A 19,816-nucleotide genomic window follows, 5' to 3' on the forward strand; every position below is an offset into this window, starting at 1 on the left:
TTTCGAAAAAGTAAAATTAAAGTTGATAAATTTGTTGAAAATTCATAATTTTCTTTGGAAAATATATTTAAGAACTTGAATACGATTCAGACAAAAAAACCATGCGGTATCAACACAACCCGGATAAACAGTTTCATCATTATATTAACTTAGGAGTGTCAAAATAAATTCAATCTGACAATCCGATCCAAGCCAATTTAAAACATATCAAGTTCCGATTGAGAATTTTAGATTGAATTTGGATTGAAATGTTTTTGAATTGTGTTAGAATTATTAGATTGGATTTGGGCCCAAATGTTTTTGGATTGTGTTAGGATTGAATAGGATTCAGATTCACTCGTGTTGATTTAATAGGTTTTTTAATTAAATTAAATTTTATTTTAAAAATTATGATACTTTTAGATATAATAATAATAATAATAATAATAAGTATTAGATAAAAGTAAATAAATTATAAGAAAAATAATAAAAAAAATCATTTTTAATCTGGATTAGTTATATTCGGATCCAATTCAGATCGTTTTTTTTTTAATAAAATCTTTACTTCAACCGAAAAGTCACCCAGAAATCCATCCTTCCGAATTGACTCTATGTTAACTACCAACAAGCATCCGCACGACGCGTTTAGCAATAGGAGTAGGCCCCATTATATTTTTACCCTTCATTATTAATTATTTTATTTTCATTTTATCCTCTCTCTCGTTCTTTGCGTGGCTCTGCAATGGCTGCCTCCTTCTCCCTCGCTCCTTCCCAAATCTTCCTCTCCCATCGCCATCTTTCTTCTCCGTCTCCGAAGTCATTCCACAAGTCCATCCTTCTATCCTCTTCCTCTTCTTCATCGTTCACAGAAGCAGCTACAAATCCGATCCTCTCAGAGGGAGTAGCAGAACCGGCGGCGGCGGGGGCTGTTGCAGAGCAAGAAGAGAGCTCCAAATCACTACTAGATCCAGTCACAGAGGACCCTCTATTCAAGTATCCCCTGCCTTCGCATTTAAATTTCTAATACAAAAATTTCCATTTTTTTTTTGGATCTCAACACCTAACTGTATGTTAATTATCTTTGCAACGTGAGCTAGTTGCTAGAAACAGAAACACGCGCCCCCACGGGCGGGATCAACCGGTTATGACATGGTATTCTTGCAACATGGGTCGGGAGGTCGAAGGTCTGCGGCAGCAATTGCGATAACATCAATATCTGTCCGTGCTAAACACCTTCGACCGCCATGTCATCGCCGGGCCCGTATTCACCGTGATTTACTCCCTCTCATACTCGTGGGGCAGGGGTGAGGGGGCCGCTGAGCGGCGGGACCCGCCTTTTTGCAACATAGAAACAGAAACACGCACTGAAAAACTATTGATTCTAAGTGAACTATCATGGTCTGATATTTCAATATTCAAGGGGGTGCAAGACCTGCGGGAGAGAGGTAATCGAGAAGGGTTGCAACGGCGAGGGCCGAATTCAAGGCGGGATCGCAACCGTCCCAGGCTTTGGCTGGTGGCCGATAAAAGCCTTTAGGCCTTGCCCGGGGTTTGTAGCAACTGGTGGGAGGTACACAAGGAAAGGGCAAAGCATGGACGAGGTTGCATTTGGCAGGGACGGAAGAGATACGCCCGCCAAATCAAGGTACAAACTTACTTTACTGATGTTTATCTAATTTCTAGCTAATACAGGAAGAAAAAAAAATTGCTCCTTTCCTTATTTGGAGTATCACTTCTCTAGAACAGTCAGTGTGTTGTTTACTGGAAAAGCTTTCTTCTTTATGCAGCAAGAGAAGGGAGAACAAAAGGAATTGAAGGGATGAAGATCTTTATGTATGTTTAGTTACCACAACAATGAGGCAATTGAAACTATCTACTCTTTAGTGGTGAATGCAGCAAATTTATGTCTGTAGCATGGGGGTACACTCATAGATATCAGAAATGAAACTCACTGCTGATTACTGTTTACAAATACGGAAGATAAAAAAAGATTTTGCTATAATTCAAACACCATCCTAATAAATGGCATGTACAAAATTGCTCTAAACAGTTAGTCATGAAAGTTTGTAGGGTGCATCAAGATTACATACCGCTCATGGGGTATGAAAATGCGGGTCAGCTATCCTTTTTCCTAATTGAGGCCAAATTCAAATCTTCTTGTGTAGATAACTTAAACTTTCTTCTGCTAAGCTTTCAGAGAGTTGTCCATCTTGATGAATTCTGAAATGTAAAACCTCAGCATTACCATATAGACAGCATCAACAAGAAACTAAATGGTTTCGGCATCAGGATTTCACTTGCAATATACACAACCAAAACATGGTTACAAAAAAAAACATTTCCTATCAATATTGTTGCATTTACATGAGAAGTGTATGCTAACGCAAGCAAGTCATTCTATTGTTGGAAGGAACGGCACTACTAGGAAATACGGTGGTTGATCTAAACTGGCAGCATGATGAACTACTTGAGAACATATGTGATAGATAGGCAAACCATAGAAAAGATTCCTAAAAAAACATATTTCATTTCCATCCCTAACTGCTTGTTTTGATGTATCAATTACACAAGTCCTGATATAATTTTTCATGTGTACCAAATGCACTTCGAACACAAAAACTTTCAGTTAACAGTTGTGCAAATCCCAGAAATAAAAAATGTATATACTTATATTCAGAGCCAAACTTGCCCTAAATGCTACTAGAATATATGCTCAAGACAGTGCAATCAGTTTGCAGCATAAAAACAAGGCAGCATTTACTGAGTAAGAACTCAATATTGAAAAAAGGTCAGCATTATTTAAGATGGTTTGAAAGAATCTAAATAGGAATACAGGAGACAGGGCAGAAAATAAATTATTATAAGGAGATGTTAACTTTCAGTCTAATAGATTAGAAGTAATTAAGGTCTTTGAGATTTAAAAGATATCTCTAGTATGCAAACAAAAAAAAATGGTAAAGCGATATAAGCATCAAACTGCTAGGAAAAGTGACAGAACAAAGGTTGCAGCCAAAATTGTGTCAGTCTAGTAACTGAAAGCATCATCAGCTTACACTCTGACTCAAGTAGCATGGAATATATGGAATCCCATGCAAATAGCAAGAATCACCTTGCAATGCTAATGCTCCTCGGTGGCATATAGCAAAAGAATACTGTGAGGAAAAGATGAAAATAGCCTCCATTTGAAAGTGAAATAGATATGAAACTGTGAGCTTCTAAGCAGTGGGAGGAGTATGATTTCTAATGTTGCATGTTGAGAATTGCTGAGAAAATTATAGGCAGTAGCTCGCTAAAGTAACTTACTGGAGGCATGGAAGAAAGCAAGTCCTTAAAGGGCGATTCAATATTTATAGGTTCAAATCCAAGTGATATGTTCATGCCAAGATAAAGCTTGGGTTAAACTAAATAAAGTTCCCAAATTGGCTGATATTAAATAATCAACGAAGCAGTTGTCATTAGAAGTGAAATGTCACTCAGACCTAGAGCTATCTAGTTCTTCTCAATATGTATTGAAACACACAAGTTGGCAGGTCAATGTAGGAGAAAAGCATTATTTTGGCTGCAGATAGTTATACCAAATCAAGACAACCTCTGAATATTAGATATGAGCCAAAAAAATAAGAGGATCGCGGTTGGTTAAAATCTTATCACCCTAGGCTTACAACTTAGAACACTTCAATAAGAAACAAGGAAAGAGCATCAGTTCACAACTCTAGAAGCCCAGGACAATGGACTAAATTACAATGGACTAAATGGAAGACCAGGACAATGGAGGGGCAAAATTAGCATTCATTTTAGGGATAAATGCCAACAGTAACTTAATATCCATAATGTATTTAATTAGAAAAGCAAAGAATCTGAGAAGCATGACACTAAACTTTGACCATCCTTGTTCTTAATAGAGATAAGGACCTAAATTTTACTAGAGATCTGTTGTAAGAAAAGACTTTCCTTAACAACCAATGTGACCATGGGGCATCGATCAAAGACCTCAACTAAGAGAAAGCGCACTGCAGTTCACATGATCTCAGAAAATTTTAACAAGAATGTTGATAAGAAAGCATTCATCAATGCAAATGATTGCATCGGCATCTAAATGAAAACAGTTCCCATGATCAAGTAAACACCAAAATTCATGTTGCATAACCTTCAAAAGATATAGACCGAACTAGTTTGTCATGCTAATACAAAGATAATAGAGGCAGGCAGCTTGCCATAAAAAGAATAACGACTTCTATGCATCAAAGAGCTTCCTGTCTTGACAATAATATAATCCTGACAGGCATATCTCAAGTTAGTGGAAGATGCTCACCTCAAGAACTTGGGAGTTGGGAACATGCAACTACACCATGGTAAAACAGAAGTAATTTTTCTTTGGTTTGTGTTCATTGGATCTCTTCACTTCATTGGAAACTAGTTATAATTATTTTCCACGCCCTGCAATAGCAGAAATGCATTAAAGAGCAACTTACATGGAAACCTTAATTAGCAGCAAAGATCATATTGCATGGAAAGAAAAACCAATAAAATACGAAACTTGTGGAAAAAAAGGAGCCTATTTGATGTCAAAAGCACTATCTTCAAAAACAAACCTTTATTTATTTATTTTAAAAAAATGTTCTATGAGAGGATTTTGTTTCATGCTCATGGATTAATTGGCATTTGGAATATCTAGAAGACATTGAAGTTATTCTTTGTTGACTGTTAAAATATCTGTGTAAATCCTATACCATAATAAAGGCTGTATATTCTGTCTACATATATAGGGAGAAACCTGTTTCCAATTCAGTGCAGTCTCTTTAAGGTAGTTTATGCTCTCTTCCTTTTTGGCTGCAAACAATGCCTTTGCTTTGTTTAGCAATGTTTCTTCTCTTTTCATATCTTCAAAGAATCTTTCCTTCTTCCAGTTTATAAGCTTGAGGTTCTTTTCAGTTTCAATGACATTTTCTGGTAGCCTTGATATCCCTGAGCTTATTGGAAACCTTACCTCAATATTGTTCCTAAATCATATAAAAGAATTACCAATATTTTTGTTAATACAGAATAAGATCAAGGAGTAAAATAAACTTGAATTAAAAAACTCATCATCATCACCAAGTAGTGCTCCAGCTAACTATCTGAGATCAGTTATATGAATTTTATCTATCCATCGGGCGTTCTATGCAAGGATTAAGGATATATCACTATCAATATTCAAAATAATTAAAATATTTTAATTGCATCTAAACCCCTGCACCTTCCATGGTTCAACCCTTTAATTATAAATCTATTAGTCATCTTAAAGCAAATTCATGCTGTCTCACCCTATTTTCAATTTATAAGTTGTTGAAGTCATCTCTAATTTTTCTCCAATATTAATATTCTGTATTATATCCATTTTTTAGCAAGAGCTCACAAATTATCATTATAAACAGGGAATTAGCATAATTTCTCATGGCATGCATAAACCTTTGGATACTTTTTCATGATAACTAGATTATCATTATATATGATATATTGACTGACAACTGGAAATACTCTATGGTTACAGAAAACGTTATTCACAACTCTCAAGATCAGATAACAGTATCAAAGTAAAAAAGGTTAAGAACGAATATGAATCATAACTAAAAAGTTGATTGGAAAATTTGATTCTTGCAAAGCCTATAAAATAGAAGTGCTACTGCTTAATGAAAAAATACACTATCTATTTACAATGTAAGATATAATACCTGTCACCAAGGTAATATACCCCATTGTTTTTCATTATACCCCCATCTAGGGAGATAGCTCCATCACTTATATAAGGCATAGCACATTGCATACCAGATCTGGTTTTATACACTTGCAAGCGAGAAAATAAGTTATAAAAGAGAGTCTCACGAAGGCCAAGTCCATTAGGTGTGATGTAAGCCAAGTGCATACGGTCCAGATCAATCATATTAACAGCAAAACCTATAAATTCAGGTGGAGTTTCCCCATTAGCTAGTCTTGGCTTCAGCAAATCAAGTCTCCTTTGTGGATCCTCAGGTATAAATTCACCAACATAAGGTCTGGAAAAAGAGAAAAGGAAATCAAAATTCAAATCCTATGCAATACATTTTAACCAGGAAAAGGTAGTAGGGTATGATTAATTCAATTTATAAATACTTGCCTCAAATTCTCAATACAATAGACAAGATATCTTCCTTGTATATTTCGTGCAACAGAGAGACCAAGTCCATTAAGACCAGATCTTCTCTCTATCATGCCATCCTTATTATATTTCTCAAGAGCCATAACACCTTCATATGTCTTGCAAACTACAGCCATCATATTCTCCAAGCCTAAGTACTCTGATAAAATCCTGTAGAGAGTCATATAAGGAACATGCTATCAGAAATCTCTTGTAATATGTTCCCAGATGGCTAGTGGCCAGTCGACAAAATGAACCTGGGGATTGACTAAATCACTTGACCTGCTAAAGTTATCATCATGCACTTTCCCAAGTGTTGCTACTACACCCAGCACATCCTTCGTCAATGGTAACTTTGCTGCTAGTGGACCATGATCAAGTTTCATATAATATATTAGACCAGCCACACTTCGCTCTTGCTTTAGTATGTTTTCAACAGTATGATTTTCAGATTTCTCAGGAGATATAATGCTGTTTTCAGTTTCCAGAGCTCTAGAATGATATTTCCCTAGTTCAACTGTGGAAAATTCCTTTATCAGGACACAGGACTACAAAAAAACATTATGCAACAGTAACAAAAAGGAACAATTCAACTATCAGAGTACAATCATCAAAGAGAAGAAGTTTAATCGATGGACATAGAATAAGAAACATTGTTATTTTATTTGGTACTAGTGCTAAAGGAAGATAGATATTCCACCTTGCAAATCTAGAATCGATTCATCAATTCCATCAATCTGAGCCTTGAGAAATTTCAGGTTGTCCTCATGATGTTTAATTCTCAGACCCAGTTTTTGTAGCTCTTCTTCTAATTTCTGAAAGGTTAAAGATAAGAATCGTAATAGGGGTCCATAATCACATATAGATAAAACAAGAAAAGTTTGAGAGTATTGAGAACTATCAGAGTTGGTATATTGGCAGCGAACCAGTAAAAAATCAACATCTAGAAGAAGTATAAGCAGATATATTCAAAAAACGCCCATATTATAATGCAAGCAGAACAAAACAACTATTCAAAGTTTAGACATTGCTAACCTGCGAATGGCTCATTATGGTGTCAAAGTTCAGGAAATCATCTTCACGGATCTCTTTCTCCGGCATTGCATGAACCAACAAAGTTCCAGCAGCAGATTTCTCTTCTTGCGCTCAGAAAGAGCAGCACCACCTAGAAAAAAAAAATGTAGTTCGAGAAAAGTTATAGCCCTAGACACAAATCACGACGCTAAATCATTCTATATATTTCATATGAGGCGGAAATCGTCGGCCTGCGTATCTGCATCCCTAAAATTCACAAAACCTAAAATAACACGATGGGTTTGAACTTTCAGAAGGCGGAAGCAAACACTAACCTCGGCTTCTTCCCGAAGGCGCAACGGTCGATCAAAAATCTTCCCGCATCAAATATCATGCTTCTTACAGAAAGAACTAACTAGAAAGACGAAGACGGATCGGAGATTGCAGAAGAATCAACGGGAAGCGGGACAACAGTAAGAGAGGGAAGCAAATTGGGGGGAACGATTCGGTGGGATCGCTGATAGAAGACGATAGAAACTCGTCGGCAGAGCAGAAGAAGTGAGGAAGGAAATTATTTGTTATTTATTTATTTAAAACGCGGCCATGTTTACCATTTTTACTAAAGTAGAAAAAATATCGCCGTTGGTGACCCCTGAAATTTCCAGAAAATTCTAAGCTTATTTATACTATTTTAGTAATATAAAATATATAAATACTAAATTTAAACGCTAAAGAGAGTTTGCAAGTATATTATAAATCAACTTAATTCATCATTGAAACCATTGGAATAATTAAGTTTCAATTGGAATAATTAAGAAAGTGTTTGACTGAGGTTATATAAGTTCTCTAAAATAATTTATAAATTGTTTTAAGTTTATAAGCTCTTTAAATTTATTTGATAAAATTTTTTTCAAATAGCTTATAAATTTTCAAAATAAGTTGTTTTTAAAAAATATGAAAGATCCTACTTTTTTTTTAAAAAAATCTTATTTTAATAATTTTTTTCTCTAAAATATCCTTATATATTTTCCATAAATTTTTATAAACCTAATATCTTTCTATCTCCGTCGACTTCTCTTCCAACGCCGTGTCATCTTCTCCACCGACGTCTCTTTCCAATTTTCTCTCCCCCAGTGCATAAATTCGTCCAAAACCCTTTATTAATAAAAAACCCAAAATCCTCTATTAATAGTATTATACCCTTTTTGATAATTTTATTAATAAAAAGATCTTATAATACCAAACACATCAATACCTTTAAGTTGATTGTAATAAGTTCACCCAAATACTTTAACAGTTTATTTTTAAAATAAGACTTAACAACTTATAAGCTCCTAAAACAACTTATAAGTTGTACGATCTTATAAGCTGTTTTTAATAAGTTTAGTCAAACACCCTCTAACTCTAACAACGAAAGGGTGTAAAGGATACAAACTCAAACAAATGTTAGTAATTTCAAGCTTCATAAAAAGAAAACACCATTAGCATAGATTAATTCACACACTCAAAATCAATTATCTCACATCTATTTGTGCCAAGGAAAACATTCTGGCTTCAGAAATCAAATTGAATTTATTTAGAAAAAATAAGCTGAAAAATAAATGAAAAACAGCAAGCATTCTAAATGTGAACAATCATCTAGTTTGACAGTAATATGATGGTATCGATGACAAATACAACTTTCTCTTAAAAAAAAAAAATCTTCTTTCTAGTTTTCAGATGTGAAGTGTATGTTAAGTTTGGTACAAGCGGCATTTTCCTGTTCCAGCACACACACTGCACTCATCAGCATCGCCGGCTACATGGCTCAGACAGTATTTTATCCGATCGTTCATGACATCCTGCATATTGAAATATCATCATCCAATTCAATGGATTCAAAGAATTTAAAAGGATAAAGGATCCGTACTTCAGTCGGGAAAATCATATAAAATCAGAACTGCAATTTGTATAAACTAGAAAGAGATAGCAGGAAGATCAGATATGATGTATTGTATGATAGTATTTCCTTTTTCTTGATTTTCATCTTCATCTCTGGATCCCGCTAATTAAGGTAAGTTTCAGTAAGATGACCTAAGCAGTGAACATCACCATGAAGTATTGTCCACCTTTGACAGTGTTTAGCAGAGAAGAAACTTGCACTTATGCCAGTGGACCATTGCAAGACCAAGTTTCCAATGTCAGAAGAAAACAGAAGGAAACGAAGGTTTGTTAAAAGTATTAATTAAAACTTTGACATTGTTGCCTTCATGATGGGCAGCAAATACACTACAAATGAGTATATCACCTATCACATGTATACTCACGAACTTGAAAAAGGATTCGAAGATAGCAATAAGTATATACATGTAAGTTCAAATAGTCTAGATTGCCTCGTACCACCATAAGTTCATGTAGACCAAGAGGTGCAGTTATGACAAATGATATGCCAGAATGATACTTGGATGCATCAGTGACTAAAGCTGGGATATCCTACGATACAATAGAAAGGTTTTGTTTCTTTTCAAGTGTTTCATTACACGTAACAATAAAATCATATGCACCAAGCATACCTGAAGCCAGTGCCGTCCTGGGAAAAGGAAAAAAGGACTAACAATAACTCGTGTTGCTCCTTTTTGCACACATAATTTGAATGCATCACTGATTGATGGTTCAGCTAATTCCTAGTTTTTCATACAAGCAGAATTTGGTCTTATTAGATAAGTATTGACAATAGCAAAAAAAAAACAAAAAAATATTGAGAGATAAATTACTAACAGAGAGCAAATAGAGATAGTGAGTTGGTTTGGTAAAGTGGAAACAACATGAGTCAACAATTTCCTGCTTTTCTTGCATCAAGAGTGAAGAAAGTTTGACATCAATGAATCTTTTCTTCCATTAGTCCATATGTTGCAAAATTTAAAGGTCAATTAATAGATTTTATTATTTGAAAAAAACCTAGTATAAATTTGTGCTTGTATAATAAAAATATATGAAACTAAACTACTATTATTAAAAATATTAGATACTTGGACTAAGGAATATCAGTAGCAAAACAATGACAAAATACCATATGAGCAGGCTCTACTATCTGATAGCCTGTTCTAGCTTTGAACATCGCAACAAACTCATCTGCAACAAGGGATATAAAAGGAAACAAAAAATCAAACAGATGAAAAATTATCAAAGAACAGAAATATTAGCATTCAAGCTCACTTAGCATATCATTAGATTCTTGCCGTCGGGATCCATGGTCAACAATGATTACCGCATCATTTTCGCTAAGCATATATTCCACTCTTCCTGCTACCTTATTCCTGTGATTCAAATCGGATTTTGTGGAGAGGGCACAGCTTTTCGACATAGTTCTTGGCAAGCTGACGAATTTGGTAGTAATCTGACTCTCAAGAATCCTCACACGTTCCCTTCTTGAACTTGTTCCTCTTACAGTCACAAAACCCAAATCAGAACTACTAAAACTTTGGTTCTACGTTAGCAATGACAAGGAATTGAACAAGCTAGTGCATTTCCTTCCCTCGAGACAAATAACTACCAGGCTACTTCTCACAAGAAAAATGCTAGGAAATTCCAAAAACCTATAAATCCATGTACACGAAAGGTTGCCAGTCCAAACAATCCAATACAAAAAATAACTTTAATCAATCCAAAACCAACCCATCAATTTACCTTGTGATCAGCGCTTGCGATAGGGTTTTAGCAGATTGCATCATCCACTCCAGATCCTTCAAACGAGTAGTAGATTAGGAAATAAAATAAAATTTCTATTTTTACTGGAACAACAGATCCACTTGCCTAATAAACCTTAAGAGATTGAACACGTACGAAATAAAACCCCTCTGACCGACCTTGCCTCGGTCTCGACGAAGTTGAGGAACCCTGAATGATTTAGGAATGGGCGGCCTACTTAACCCTAAAACTTAAACTCTGTATGATAATGGAGCCACTGATAGACTAACAAGAGATCGGGAAGGGCGGCGCCCGGGGCGGAGTCGAGAAGATGGGATTTCTACGATAAAGAAAATTAAATACGTTTTTTTATAATTTTTTAAATATATATATATATACAAACACAAATGATATAATGAATTGGGTTTCTAGAACTGGACCAGTAAATTAAAAACCCATTAAGGCCCAGCTGTGGAGAAGACCGCTTTACGGTATTTTACTGAATCACTTTTATTACTATTTAATGTCTAAATCATATACTATATTTCTTAAATCACATATCTATTTTCTAAAATATTTCTTCCTCGGGACACATATTTATCTATTAGCTGAAGTTACATTTAAAATATTAAAAGTAATCACATTGTATTAAATTTTAAAAGCTCTTTAAAAAAAATAAAACTTTACAATAGATTTCATATGAAAGACAGGTGAAAGGGTGGGTGAATGTTTTAGAAAATTAATTTTTTTAGTTTTGAAAAATAAAATGAGCAATGGAAAATTAAACACGAAAAATAGAAATAAACATGGTCGATTTTACTTGGTTCAGAGCGTTCAGTGACTCCTACTTCAAGACCTAGGTCTCGCGGACCTATCAATGGACAATTCACTAAATATCTCTTCCGGAACCGCTGGAAGAGATGATTGAATACAAGAGATGAGAACAGTGTAACGACTTACACTTCCCCTTTTTAAAGCAGTAACAAAAAGTGCAACACTTAATGATCCTGTCCGAATGCTGAACCAACGGACGCTGGGCACGTGGCGCTCCCCTGCTGCTGATGTGGGTCTCCGACTAACTGCACGATGCTCCGGCGATACATAGGGAGGCCCGCATGCCCTGTGTCATATCGCGGTATGGTCTTGTCAGGGGAGCATATCGCGGTATGGTCCTGTCAGGGGAGCATATCTGAGGCCATACTCCTACAGTTTAGACCATCCCTTCGATGGGACGGTTAAACCTTTCTCCTCATGAATCTAAATAATGCCTAGCTCTTGAGCATGTGGGCTTCTTCCTCCCGAGCCGAGCGCTCACCCGTTCAGCTGAAGCCCTTCTCCCGACCGGACATCTAAGCCAGCTCGGCTTAGAAGACCTCTAGTGCTTGAACACCTTTTCCCCTGTTTCCCTGTGGAACGGTCAGGCGATCTAATCGCTCGGCCTCTGCCTCCTTTCCCTATGTCCCGGCCGAGCGGTCCATCCGCTCGGCCACTTAATTCCTTGCGTCGGAAACCCAAGCCCCTGGCCGGGTTATCTTTGGTTCCGCTCGGACAAGCCGGTCGGGTCAACCAGGCCGTTAACATATCAGCTTACCTTTGGATTGACCTTGACCAAGGACCCTCCTTAAAGCGGGGCCCCCTCTTCTTAACACCGGATCACTTAAAAATATTATCAACAATTAAGAGCGCTCATGTGTTATTGTCAGTTTGTCGAAGATAATCGGATCACTCGAAAGGGCGATCTAGTGGTAGACAAACTTCTATGAAGCAGCAGCAGAAAGCCGGAGCAATTGAAAAGTCGATTGGATGTGTAGAAATTCGTATAGGAGTTTATTCTAATTGTTTGGGCGAAACACCCTTATAAAGGGTATGGAAGGCGCCTTCCATAGCCTTGAAGGCGCCTCCCATATGAGAAATATGATCTCGAATAACTTGGTTTTTATCTGCAATGAAGTCTGAAATTTATCCTATGAAAGACATCTTTTACATCACCGAATGTGCCTTCTAATACTTGAAGGTACCTGGGGTACTGCTTACCTAAGGTTTTTTGTGCTTAGTTTACCCTGCAAAAAGTGTTAGTTCAATAAGTTGTAAGACAAGTGTTAGCACAGTAATAATAATGAGTAGTAATTAAACTCTGTCTTCCCAAATTATGATCTAGTCAATGTCTCAATTTAGGTTTCCGAAATAAACCTAAATTAGACGGACGCCTACTGTCCTTTCAAACGAGAGCACATCCTCACTTGGTCACTCTCCTCTAGTGACTTACCTTTATTTACCAGGTGCAGAGATACTTTTTAGAATTAAACATCCGGACTTCGGAAATCAAACATCCCCACATACCATAATCGCGCATCCAGTCTTCTCCAATCAGAAATCGCACATCCCGACCTACCAGAATCGCACATTCGGTTTTCTCCAATCGGAAATCGCACGTCTCGACCTTTGCTAGAATTCCACATATAGACTTCAACTTGTTGGTAATCGAACATTCTGACTTGTCGAAATCATACATCCAATCTTCAATCAATCACGAATTGAACATCTTGACTAAGGTTAGTTAACTCTGCACACCTAGTAATAAGGTTAGATTGCAACATGTCTAATTTTAATCTATTTGTCATTCATCAAAATTCAGATTTAATCATCGTGCAAATCGCACCAACAGACATGATTAGCTCTCCGGCTATGGTGCAGTGATAAGGTGTTCATATAGTCTTATAAGTACTTATGGCGCTTAGGGCATAACGTCGACGATGGACGCATGATATTTCTGGTGTAATGATCATGAGTTGATTATCAAGAATTGACGACCCGAGGTTTACCCCACCATGCATCTAGTGCTTATGTACCTGCATTTATCTCCTCTCCATATCCGTGGGCTGACACTAGCGGGACCGTTAAGATAGCGGATCTATTTTTTTTATTCTAAGTACTTACGATTCAATTCTCAACTACGATACACTGGAGGATACTACGACTCATTATAGGGTATATTTCTTAAGTGGGATGATGAATTGGAGATTCTGAGCTACTGGACTTCTGTTGTAAGTACTTTCAGATTTATCCTGATGATTAATAAAAAAACTTTCATAAGACCGTACTAAGATTAATCGGCCTAAAGATATACAGATTTGAATAATTCAAGCAAATTAGCCTTTTGAGTATTAACATATTATCAAACCTTAATTTCATAACGTAGATAGTATGTTTGTAATTTTTTTTGAAATTTAGACCACTTAATATAATTTTGGCATAACTCGTTAGATTCAGATGTATCATATTCACTCAACCAAATTACTGTATTTATAGAATTAAAGTACAAATATTGTACTATTGTTAATGGATTTTGGCTACATCAGAATCAACTTAAATCTTAAGACTTCTAAATTTCAGAGGTTAATGGATGCTGATTTGGATTAATTCGAATGCATTCATCAATCAATAAATTTTTACTAAAATTAATTAATAGGCTTATACTCTGAATGTAACTATGCTCTCTAATCGTGAGATTTAAAAAAAAATTGGAAAAAAAAAGAAAACGGTATAAATTTATTAAATGTAATTTTTTTTTAAAAAAAATTAAATATGTTTTAGTAGTTTAGGTATGTTAGATAAGCGCCTCTATAAAAAGGGAGAGATATTTTTAAAAAGTGATAAATATAAAAGCATGATACGTAATGTTTAAATATTATTTAAGTCAACTAAGTCGTCCTTAGTAAAATGCCGTTTCTCTTCTCATTAGCATTTCGTCGAACACGTGTTGCCGCTTGCCCTGCATCACCATTGTTAGGTATACCGTGACCTCAGCTTCAACCAAATCGAAACGGGAAAAAGGTTGAGCTGTTGGACTTCGGAGTCTCGCGTTCCAGTCCGAACCGACTGCGTCGCCATGCGCGAGCTCGGATTTTGGCATTGTGCAGAAGCAGCGCAGAGAGGAGTGGAATGGGTCGGCGCAGCGCTGAGCTTTCGACGAATATATTCTCCTCTCGCCTTTGCCGCGTCTTCGCCTTGCTTTTTCCAGATTCCTTTCTTCCTTCCACCCTCCCATTATCTATCGATCCACCCGTGGCCGATTTCCAGTGCGCCCAGCCAAATTTACTCTTCTGCAACGAGGATAACAATCGGGCGGAGGAGGAAGACAAAGAGTAGAATTTTATTTCCTCCTCCAAAAAACTTCGTTTTTGACGATTTGGCTTAAAAAGTCTGTTCCTTGTGTTCATCGGCATGCGGAAGAGGAGTGGCGGAGCGGCGCTGCACAACCACCGGCGGGTGATGAAGGAGAAGGCGAAGAACCGAGTGGACGACCTCCAAGGGATGTTCGGCGATCTGCAGTCTGCTCGCAAGGAGGGCCGCGTATCCGACGCTGCTGTTCTGGAGGAGCAGCTCCACCAGTTGCTCCGCGAGTGGAAAGCCGAGCTCAGCGAGCCCTCTCCCGCTGTTTCCTCCTCCTCGTCCTTTCTCGTCCGCACCACGCCCTACTTTCCATCCCTCTTTTTTGTTTACGTTTAATTTTTATGTTCTCGTTGCTGTGACGGTGGTGCTAATTTGAGTTCGTTTTCTCTTTGATTGCAAGAAGGGAAGTAGCCACGGGCCTTCTGATCTGTCCTCTTACATCCGCCGCATGTTGCAGCTGAACGAGGAGGACGACGATGCCACGAGCAAGTTGGCTAGATTGCCGCTCAAGGATGAGCCGCTGGAGGTGCCCGGCGAAGACACAGGATGCCTTGAAACTGCCGGCGCCTGTGCCGCTTTCCAGGAGGTGAGCATCCTTATGGATAATTGCCGTATGCATTGCTGTTTGCTCAAGTTACAATTCATTATTGGTTGTAGGATTTAAGCATGTTGTCAAGTTTTCTTACGGCAAATTATGCGTTCCGTATCTAGATTCAGTGACTGTACTTAAAAATACATTAAAGGGACATCTTTGTTTCTACCTTTAAGTACAGTATTTTCAACATCTTTGAACTAATTCAACTCAATGATTTCAAGAGAACCATTTAAAGAATATGTTCTGAGATCAAAAGGTCAAGATTTTAGAGCATATCTATATCTACAACGGTCACCCCATCTCAGGATCTTAGCTCAGCCCTGTAGAGAGTCCTCGGTCGTTTAATTGATAGTATGTACAATGGGTTGATAAAACAAGGAGATTAACCTCTTCCATATCAGTTAATTAGTTATCGGTCTGCTAGCTTGTAAATCACACAATCCCATCTACCTTGTAAACTTGTTTAAGACAATCGTTCTTTGATTAAATTTTTTAGTGTTCGTTCACATTCTATGACTAACTGTTTTGATCTAGAAGTCTATGCTTGCTTCTGTTCGCTGTTTCCATAGAAAGCATAATACTTCCGGTTTTTGTTGTTATTCTTTTCATTTTATTTTCCCAGGTTTCCTCTTTGTGGAACGGTCTATTGCTTTTACATATAATTCAGATTTTTTGGCAAGAATTTTAAGCATCCCTACAATGAGTGTATTTTTTGCTTGTGCATGCTATTTGCTGCTATGTTGGTATGTAAGCTAGAATCCACTGCCATTTTTAGAGTGCATGTTCCTACACACCAGCACCATTACACTTCCTCTTGCGATCTCTTACTGTAAAAACAAAGTGTAACACACTTCTTAGGTCAGTTCCTTGTTTTTCATCTATGAAGCTGAAATATTTAACGGCAAATTATGTAGTCATTCTTCGGAACTTCATGCATGTTTATTATGCATGCTACTTTGATGTTTCTTTGTAGTGTCTGAATGGAAGTATGCTGAGCATTATTCACCATCTATATCAAACCCGCAAGGTCTTTTATCGATTATCTCCTTAGAATAAACATATATAAAATCTTGCTTTTTTATGTATCATCTAAAGCTCAAGAGCGTTACCATTATTCATCAGTTCCTTGTTTAGGAAAACTATTTCTCAAGGTTGTTAACTTGGTAAACCATATATGTCGGTGCATTTATTCTTGTGTTTCTGTTCTAGAATTGATTCAGGATGGACTATTTCATATACATATCTATTAATCATAATTTTCAGACTCTTGCTAGCCTTAGAATGATAAATATAAGGGCCACCAGAGCATGAAATGCCTGAGAGAAGCTAAGTTTTTTGTTCACATCAGAAATATGTAAGGGCTCATCTTTCTTCTAAATTTAACCTTCTTTCACGCATTGATCAAAACAAATATTTTTGCGACATTATGTGAGCAAGATTAAGAAAGACTTGGACATTACTTTCTTTATTTTGTCTTAATCACGAGGTTAATTTCCTATTCGGGGTGGAAGTTACAATATTGTTATATGATTCTTGGACATTACTTTGTGCATCCATTTTTGTTGATTCTTCGAAAAGGCTGTATCCTAAACCACCTGAAAAAATACTAAAAAAGAATGATTTCATTATCACTTCTTTATTCTATGAGTTTGGGTGACCAGAATTATCATGTATCTCTATCTTAAAAGAAACAACATTGTAATGTGAAGTCTGAATATAGTAGAAATTATCTTTTAGACATTATGCTTTCGTATAGATTTGGATTGTTTCTTCTTGTGAAGAATATATCCATAAGACGGTCTTTAAATTGTCTTGTAGGAATATTTCGAGACAAAGGAAGTGCCTGATTATGGATTTCTAGGGGCTCATCAAAATGCTGCCTTGCATTACCTGGATGGAGCCAATAATTTGGAACTTCATCGTTACGATCTGCATGAAGATCTACCACAAGGTTTATTTCTCGGCCTCAATGCTGGCAACTTCGACATGGTGGAACTCACGCCACTTTTATCAGAATTCATCCCCGCAATATGCCCTCCACCTTCAGCTTTCCTAAGGCCAAAATGTGCACTCTGGGACTGCCCTAGGCCTGCTAGGGGATCTGAATGGTATGAAGACTACTGTAGTAGCTTTCATGCTACTTTAGCACTCAATGAAGGACCACCCGGTATGACTCCAGTGCTCCGCCCTGGCGGTATCGACCTGAAGGATGGCCCTCTTTTTGCAGCTCTTATTGCAAAAACACAAGGAAAAAATGTTGGCATCCCTGAATGTGAAGGGGCAGCAACTAACAAATCTCCATGGAATGCACCTGGTATGTACATATGTTTTCAGGAACACTTTCTTGGTTCATGAGTTCAACTTTCCCGCTTAATCATTCAAGATGATCTATTTAAATTTATTTGCAGAGCTCTTCGATCTTTTAGTTCTAAATGGCGAATCGCTTCGAGAATGGCTCTTTTTTGATAAACCTCGAAGGGCATTCGAGAGTGGGAACAGAAAGCAACGATCATTGCCTGATTACAGCGGGCGCGGTTGGCACGAATCAAGGAAACAAGTAATGAAGGAATTTGGAGGTCTTAAGAGGTCCTACTACATGGACCCTCAGCCACTGAGCCACTACGAGTGGCATCTCTACGAGTACGAGATCAACAACTGCAATGCATGTGCCTTGTATAGGCTAGAACTCAAGCTTGTGGATTCGAAGAAGACTGCAAAAGGGAAAGTGACAAGCGATTCACTTGTCGATCTGCAGCAGCAGATGGGGAGGCTGAATGCTGAAACTCCAACGGATAACAACAAACGATACGCCAAAGGCAGGCTGAAAGTCCAATACAAGGATTCTGCGGAAAGCATTTATTCAGCTGCAGATTTCCTCAACCAAATCGAAAATGGTCAACATCTTTTTTCCTCTTTGGATCAGAAAACTCCTATTTGTGCAGGGATTGGCTTTGAGCAAGATATCAAATCATCTGTTGATAACCTGAGTGGCTTTTATGGAACATAACATAAGAGTCACAAACACAACCAAATATAGTTCTTACTTAGCATTCACCTTATCGACTTTAAATCAAGGACTGTAATCACTGAGTTCAGTTTCTATTTGTACAGTCATTCAGTTACCACTATTTGCTGCAATATCGAAAAACAAATGCATCGAGGATGATTTTGTAGTATGCTTTATGCTGATTATGTATAAAGGGTGACTTGTGTAAAGATACTGAAACTTGATGCCTAATATTAACTCCTGTAACCTACCAAATAGGTTTTATTTTCCTATGAGTTGTGATACTCATCTAGAATTTTCATCTAGAAAATTTATCTAGATAGACACATAAATGATGGGACCCACCATTTCATTTTTTGTGGGCCCATCATTTATATGTCTATCTAGATGAATTTTCTAGATGAAAATTCTAGATGAATATCATTTCTCTTTTCCTATTTCCTTCATTTTCTCATATCTTAGTTAAATTCACATAACTATTTAATTATGGGTGTGAACCGATTGCTTCTCTGATTTTCAATATGATCTCTTTTTCAACTCTAATACCCTGCATAAACCTTTTCGAACTGAATCGAAAAATTTCCATTCCTGTGAGGTTGTTCCACTTGAATTATTGATGTCAGTAAATCCTGAATCCTCTTTTGCATTGGCTAGACCTATCAGATAACCATTCAATTAGATTCACCATTTTACCAGAATTTCCCTTTTTCATAACAACATTCTGTCCAACATTACATTTGAAATCTCACTTACAAGCTCCCAATTCTCTTTGAAAAAAAAAAAAAAAATTGATAATCTCAGTTAACTTCATTTACTATCTCTGGAGTGATGATTCTATAAAAATTTCCTACCGGCCACTAAGGTAAATCGGGAAATGCACGCGACGGTCAACTTAAAAGCCCAGCATCATTTGATTATACGTCTCCCATTTGGAGAAAAAATTTCTACAAAATATCGTAGTTGGGATTCGAACCAAGTATTTGGATGATAATCAGGATCTTTTACCGTGGCACCATGTCCCCGGAGATTCTTTGAATAGAAAAAAACAAAACGAACTGTGAGGTGCAGATTGATGTAAGGAAGCTCGTCTGGAAAGATAGGAGGACCCAGGTTCATATTAATATATTTTGTTACTCTCAATGTGATCCGTTGTAGTCTAGTTGGTTAGGATACTCGGCTCTCACCCGAGAGACCCGGGTTCAAGTCCCGGCAACGGAATAGTCCAAAT

General features: G+C 37.1%; 4 protein-coding genes and 1 non-coding gene across 16 annotated transcripts; 3 read left to right on the forward strand and 2 right to left on the reverse strand.

The window, feature by feature from the left end:
* The first annotated feature begins 676 nt into the window (after positions 1–676).
* On the forward strand, positions 677–1,953 carry LOC122037500. The gene is made up of 3 exons (XM_042597000.1): positions 677–972; positions 1,400–1,624; positions 1,767–1,953. Exons 1-3 carry the CDS (start codon positions 722–724, stop codon positions 1,792–1,794), a joined length of 504 nt encoding a protein of 167 aa, XP_042452934.1. The 5' UTR covers positions 677–721; the 3' UTR covers positions 1,795–1,953.
* LOC122037499 (protein DEFECTIVE IN MERISTEM SILENCING 3-like) lies at positions 1,913–7,717 on the reverse strand. Its single transcript, XM_042596999.1, has 9 exons — positions 7,483–7,717; positions 7,169–7,298; positions 6,834–6,948; positions 6,416–6,650; positions 6,113–6,304; positions 5,691–6,011; positions 4,754–4,979; positions 4,292–4,416; positions 1,913–2,199 (listed from the first exon to the last, which is right to left on the reverse strand). The coding sequence occupies exons 2-8, from the start codon at positions 7,232–7,234 to the stop codon at positions 4,393–4,395; spliced, it is 1,179 nt and encodes a 392-aa protein (XP_042452933.1). The 5' UTR covers positions 7,235–7,298; positions 7,483–7,717; the 3' UTR covers positions 1,913–2,199; positions 4,292–4,392.
* Positions 7,718–8,763: 1,046 nt separating this feature from the next.
* On the reverse strand, positions 8,764–11,170 carry LOC122037501 (sirohydrochlorin ferrochelatase, chloroplastic-like). Of its 10 annotated transcripts, none has more exons than XM_042597003.1 (8): positions 10,993–11,170; positions 10,814–10,869; positions 10,343–10,569; positions 10,197–10,258; positions 9,905–10,018; positions 9,700–9,810; positions 9,527–9,619; positions 8,764–8,988 (listed from the first exon to the last, which is right to left on the reverse strand). In XM_042597003.1, exons 2-8 carry the CDS (start codon positions 10,855–10,857, stop codon positions 8,881–8,883), a joined length of 759 nt encoding a protein of 252 aa, XP_042452937.1. In that variant the 5' UTR covers positions 10,858–10,869; positions 10,993–11,170; the 3' UTR covers positions 8,764–8,880. The 10 variants fall into 10 exon arrangements, with proteins under 10 accessions (XP_042452937.1, XP_042452943.1, XP_042452939.1 ...); XM_042597009.1 differs by having other exon boundaries at positions 10,343–10,722; XM_042597005.1 differs by having other exon boundaries at positions 9,905–9,967; positions 10,970–11,170.
* Positions 11,171–14,654: 3,484 nt separating this feature from the next.
* LOC122037493 (transcription factor VOZ1-like) lies at positions 14,655–18,797 on the forward strand. Of its 3 annotated transcripts, XM_042596994.1 has the most exons (5): positions 14,655–14,958; positions 15,047–15,274; positions 15,387–15,572; positions 17,400–17,895; positions 17,990–18,797. In XM_042596994.1, the coding sequence occupies exons 2-5, from the start codon at positions 15,086–15,088 to the stop codon at positions 18,586–18,588; spliced, it is 1,470 nt and encodes a 489-aa protein (XP_042452928.1). In that variant the 5' UTR covers positions 14,655–14,958; positions 15,047–15,085; the 3' UTR covers positions 18,589–18,797. The 3 variants fall into 3 exon arrangements, with proteins under 3 accessions (XP_042452928.1, XP_042452926.1, XP_042452927.1); XM_042596992.1 differs by having other exon boundaries at positions 14,656–15,274; positions 17,990–18,764; XM_042596993.1 differs by having other exon boundaries at positions 14,659–15,274; positions 15,390–15,572; positions 17,990–18,764.
* Positions 18,798–19,733: 936 nt separating this feature from the next.
* Positions 19,734–19,806, forward strand: TRNAE-CUC. Its single transcript has one exon. It is a non-coding gene; the product is annotated as a tRNA-Glu (tRNA).
* Positions 19,807–19,816: the final 10 nt, after the last annotated feature.

This window comes from Zingiber officinale, unplaced genomic scaffold (assembly GCF_018446385.1).
Source record: "Zingiber officinale cultivar Zhangliang unplaced genomic scaffold, Zo_v1.1 ctg54, whole genome shotgun sequence".
Taxonomy (NCBI): Eukaryota; Viridiplantae; Streptophyta; class Magnoliopsida; order Zingiberales; family Zingiberaceae; genus Zingiber; species Zingiber officinale.

Bases quoted from the DNA above. Each gene is read 5' to 3' on its own strand.
- LOC122037499 (XM_042596999.1), bottom strand. From the start codon at position 7,234: ATGCCGGAGAAAGAGATCCGTGAAGATGATTTCCTGAACTTTGACACC. The intron at 6,305-6,415 runs GTCAAGTGATTT...GACTCTCTACAG, and splicing joins CATGATGATAACTTTAGCAG to GATTTTATCAGAGTACTTAG. The intron at 4,980-5,690 runs GTATTATATCTT...TATATGATTTAG, and splicing joins GTATATTACCTTGGTGACAG to GAACAATATTGAGGTAAGGT.
- LOC122037501 (XM_042597003.1), bottom strand. From the start codon at position 10,857: ATGATGCAATCTGCTAAAACCCTATCGCAAGCGCTGATCACAAG. The intron at 10,019-10,196 runs GTATTTTGTCAT...GACTAATGGAAG, and splicing joins TAGTAGAGCCTGCTCATATG to AAAAGATTCATTGATGTCAA. The intron at 9,811-9,904 runs GTTAGTAATTTA...ATGAAAAACTAG, and splicing joins ACTATCTCTATTTGCTCTCT to GAATTAGCTGAACCATCAAT.
- LOC122037493 (XM_042596992.1), top strand. From the start codon at position 15,038: ATGCGGAAGAGGAGTGGCGGAGCGGCGCTGCACAACCACCGGCGGGTG. The intron at 15,275-15,386 runs GTCCGCACCACG...TTTGATTGCAAG, and splicing joins CCTCCTCCTCGTCCTTTCTC to AAGGGAAGTAGCCACGGGCC. The intron at 17,896-17,989 runs GTATGTACATAT...ATTTATTTGCAG, and splicing joins ATCTCCATGGAATGCACCTG to AGCTCTTCGATCTTTTAGTT.
- LOC122037500 (XM_042597000.1), top strand. From the start codon at position 722: ATGGCTGCCTCCTTCTCCCTCGCTCCTTCCCAAATCTTCCTCTCCCAT. The intron at 973-1,399 runs GTATCCCCTGCC...TCAATATTCAAG, and splicing joins ACAGAGGACCCTCTATTCAA to GGGGTGCAAGACCTGCGGGA. The intron at 1,625-1,766 runs GTACAAACTTAC...TTCTTTATGCAG, and splicing joins GATACGCCCGCCAAATCAAG to CAAGAGAAGGGAGAACAAAA.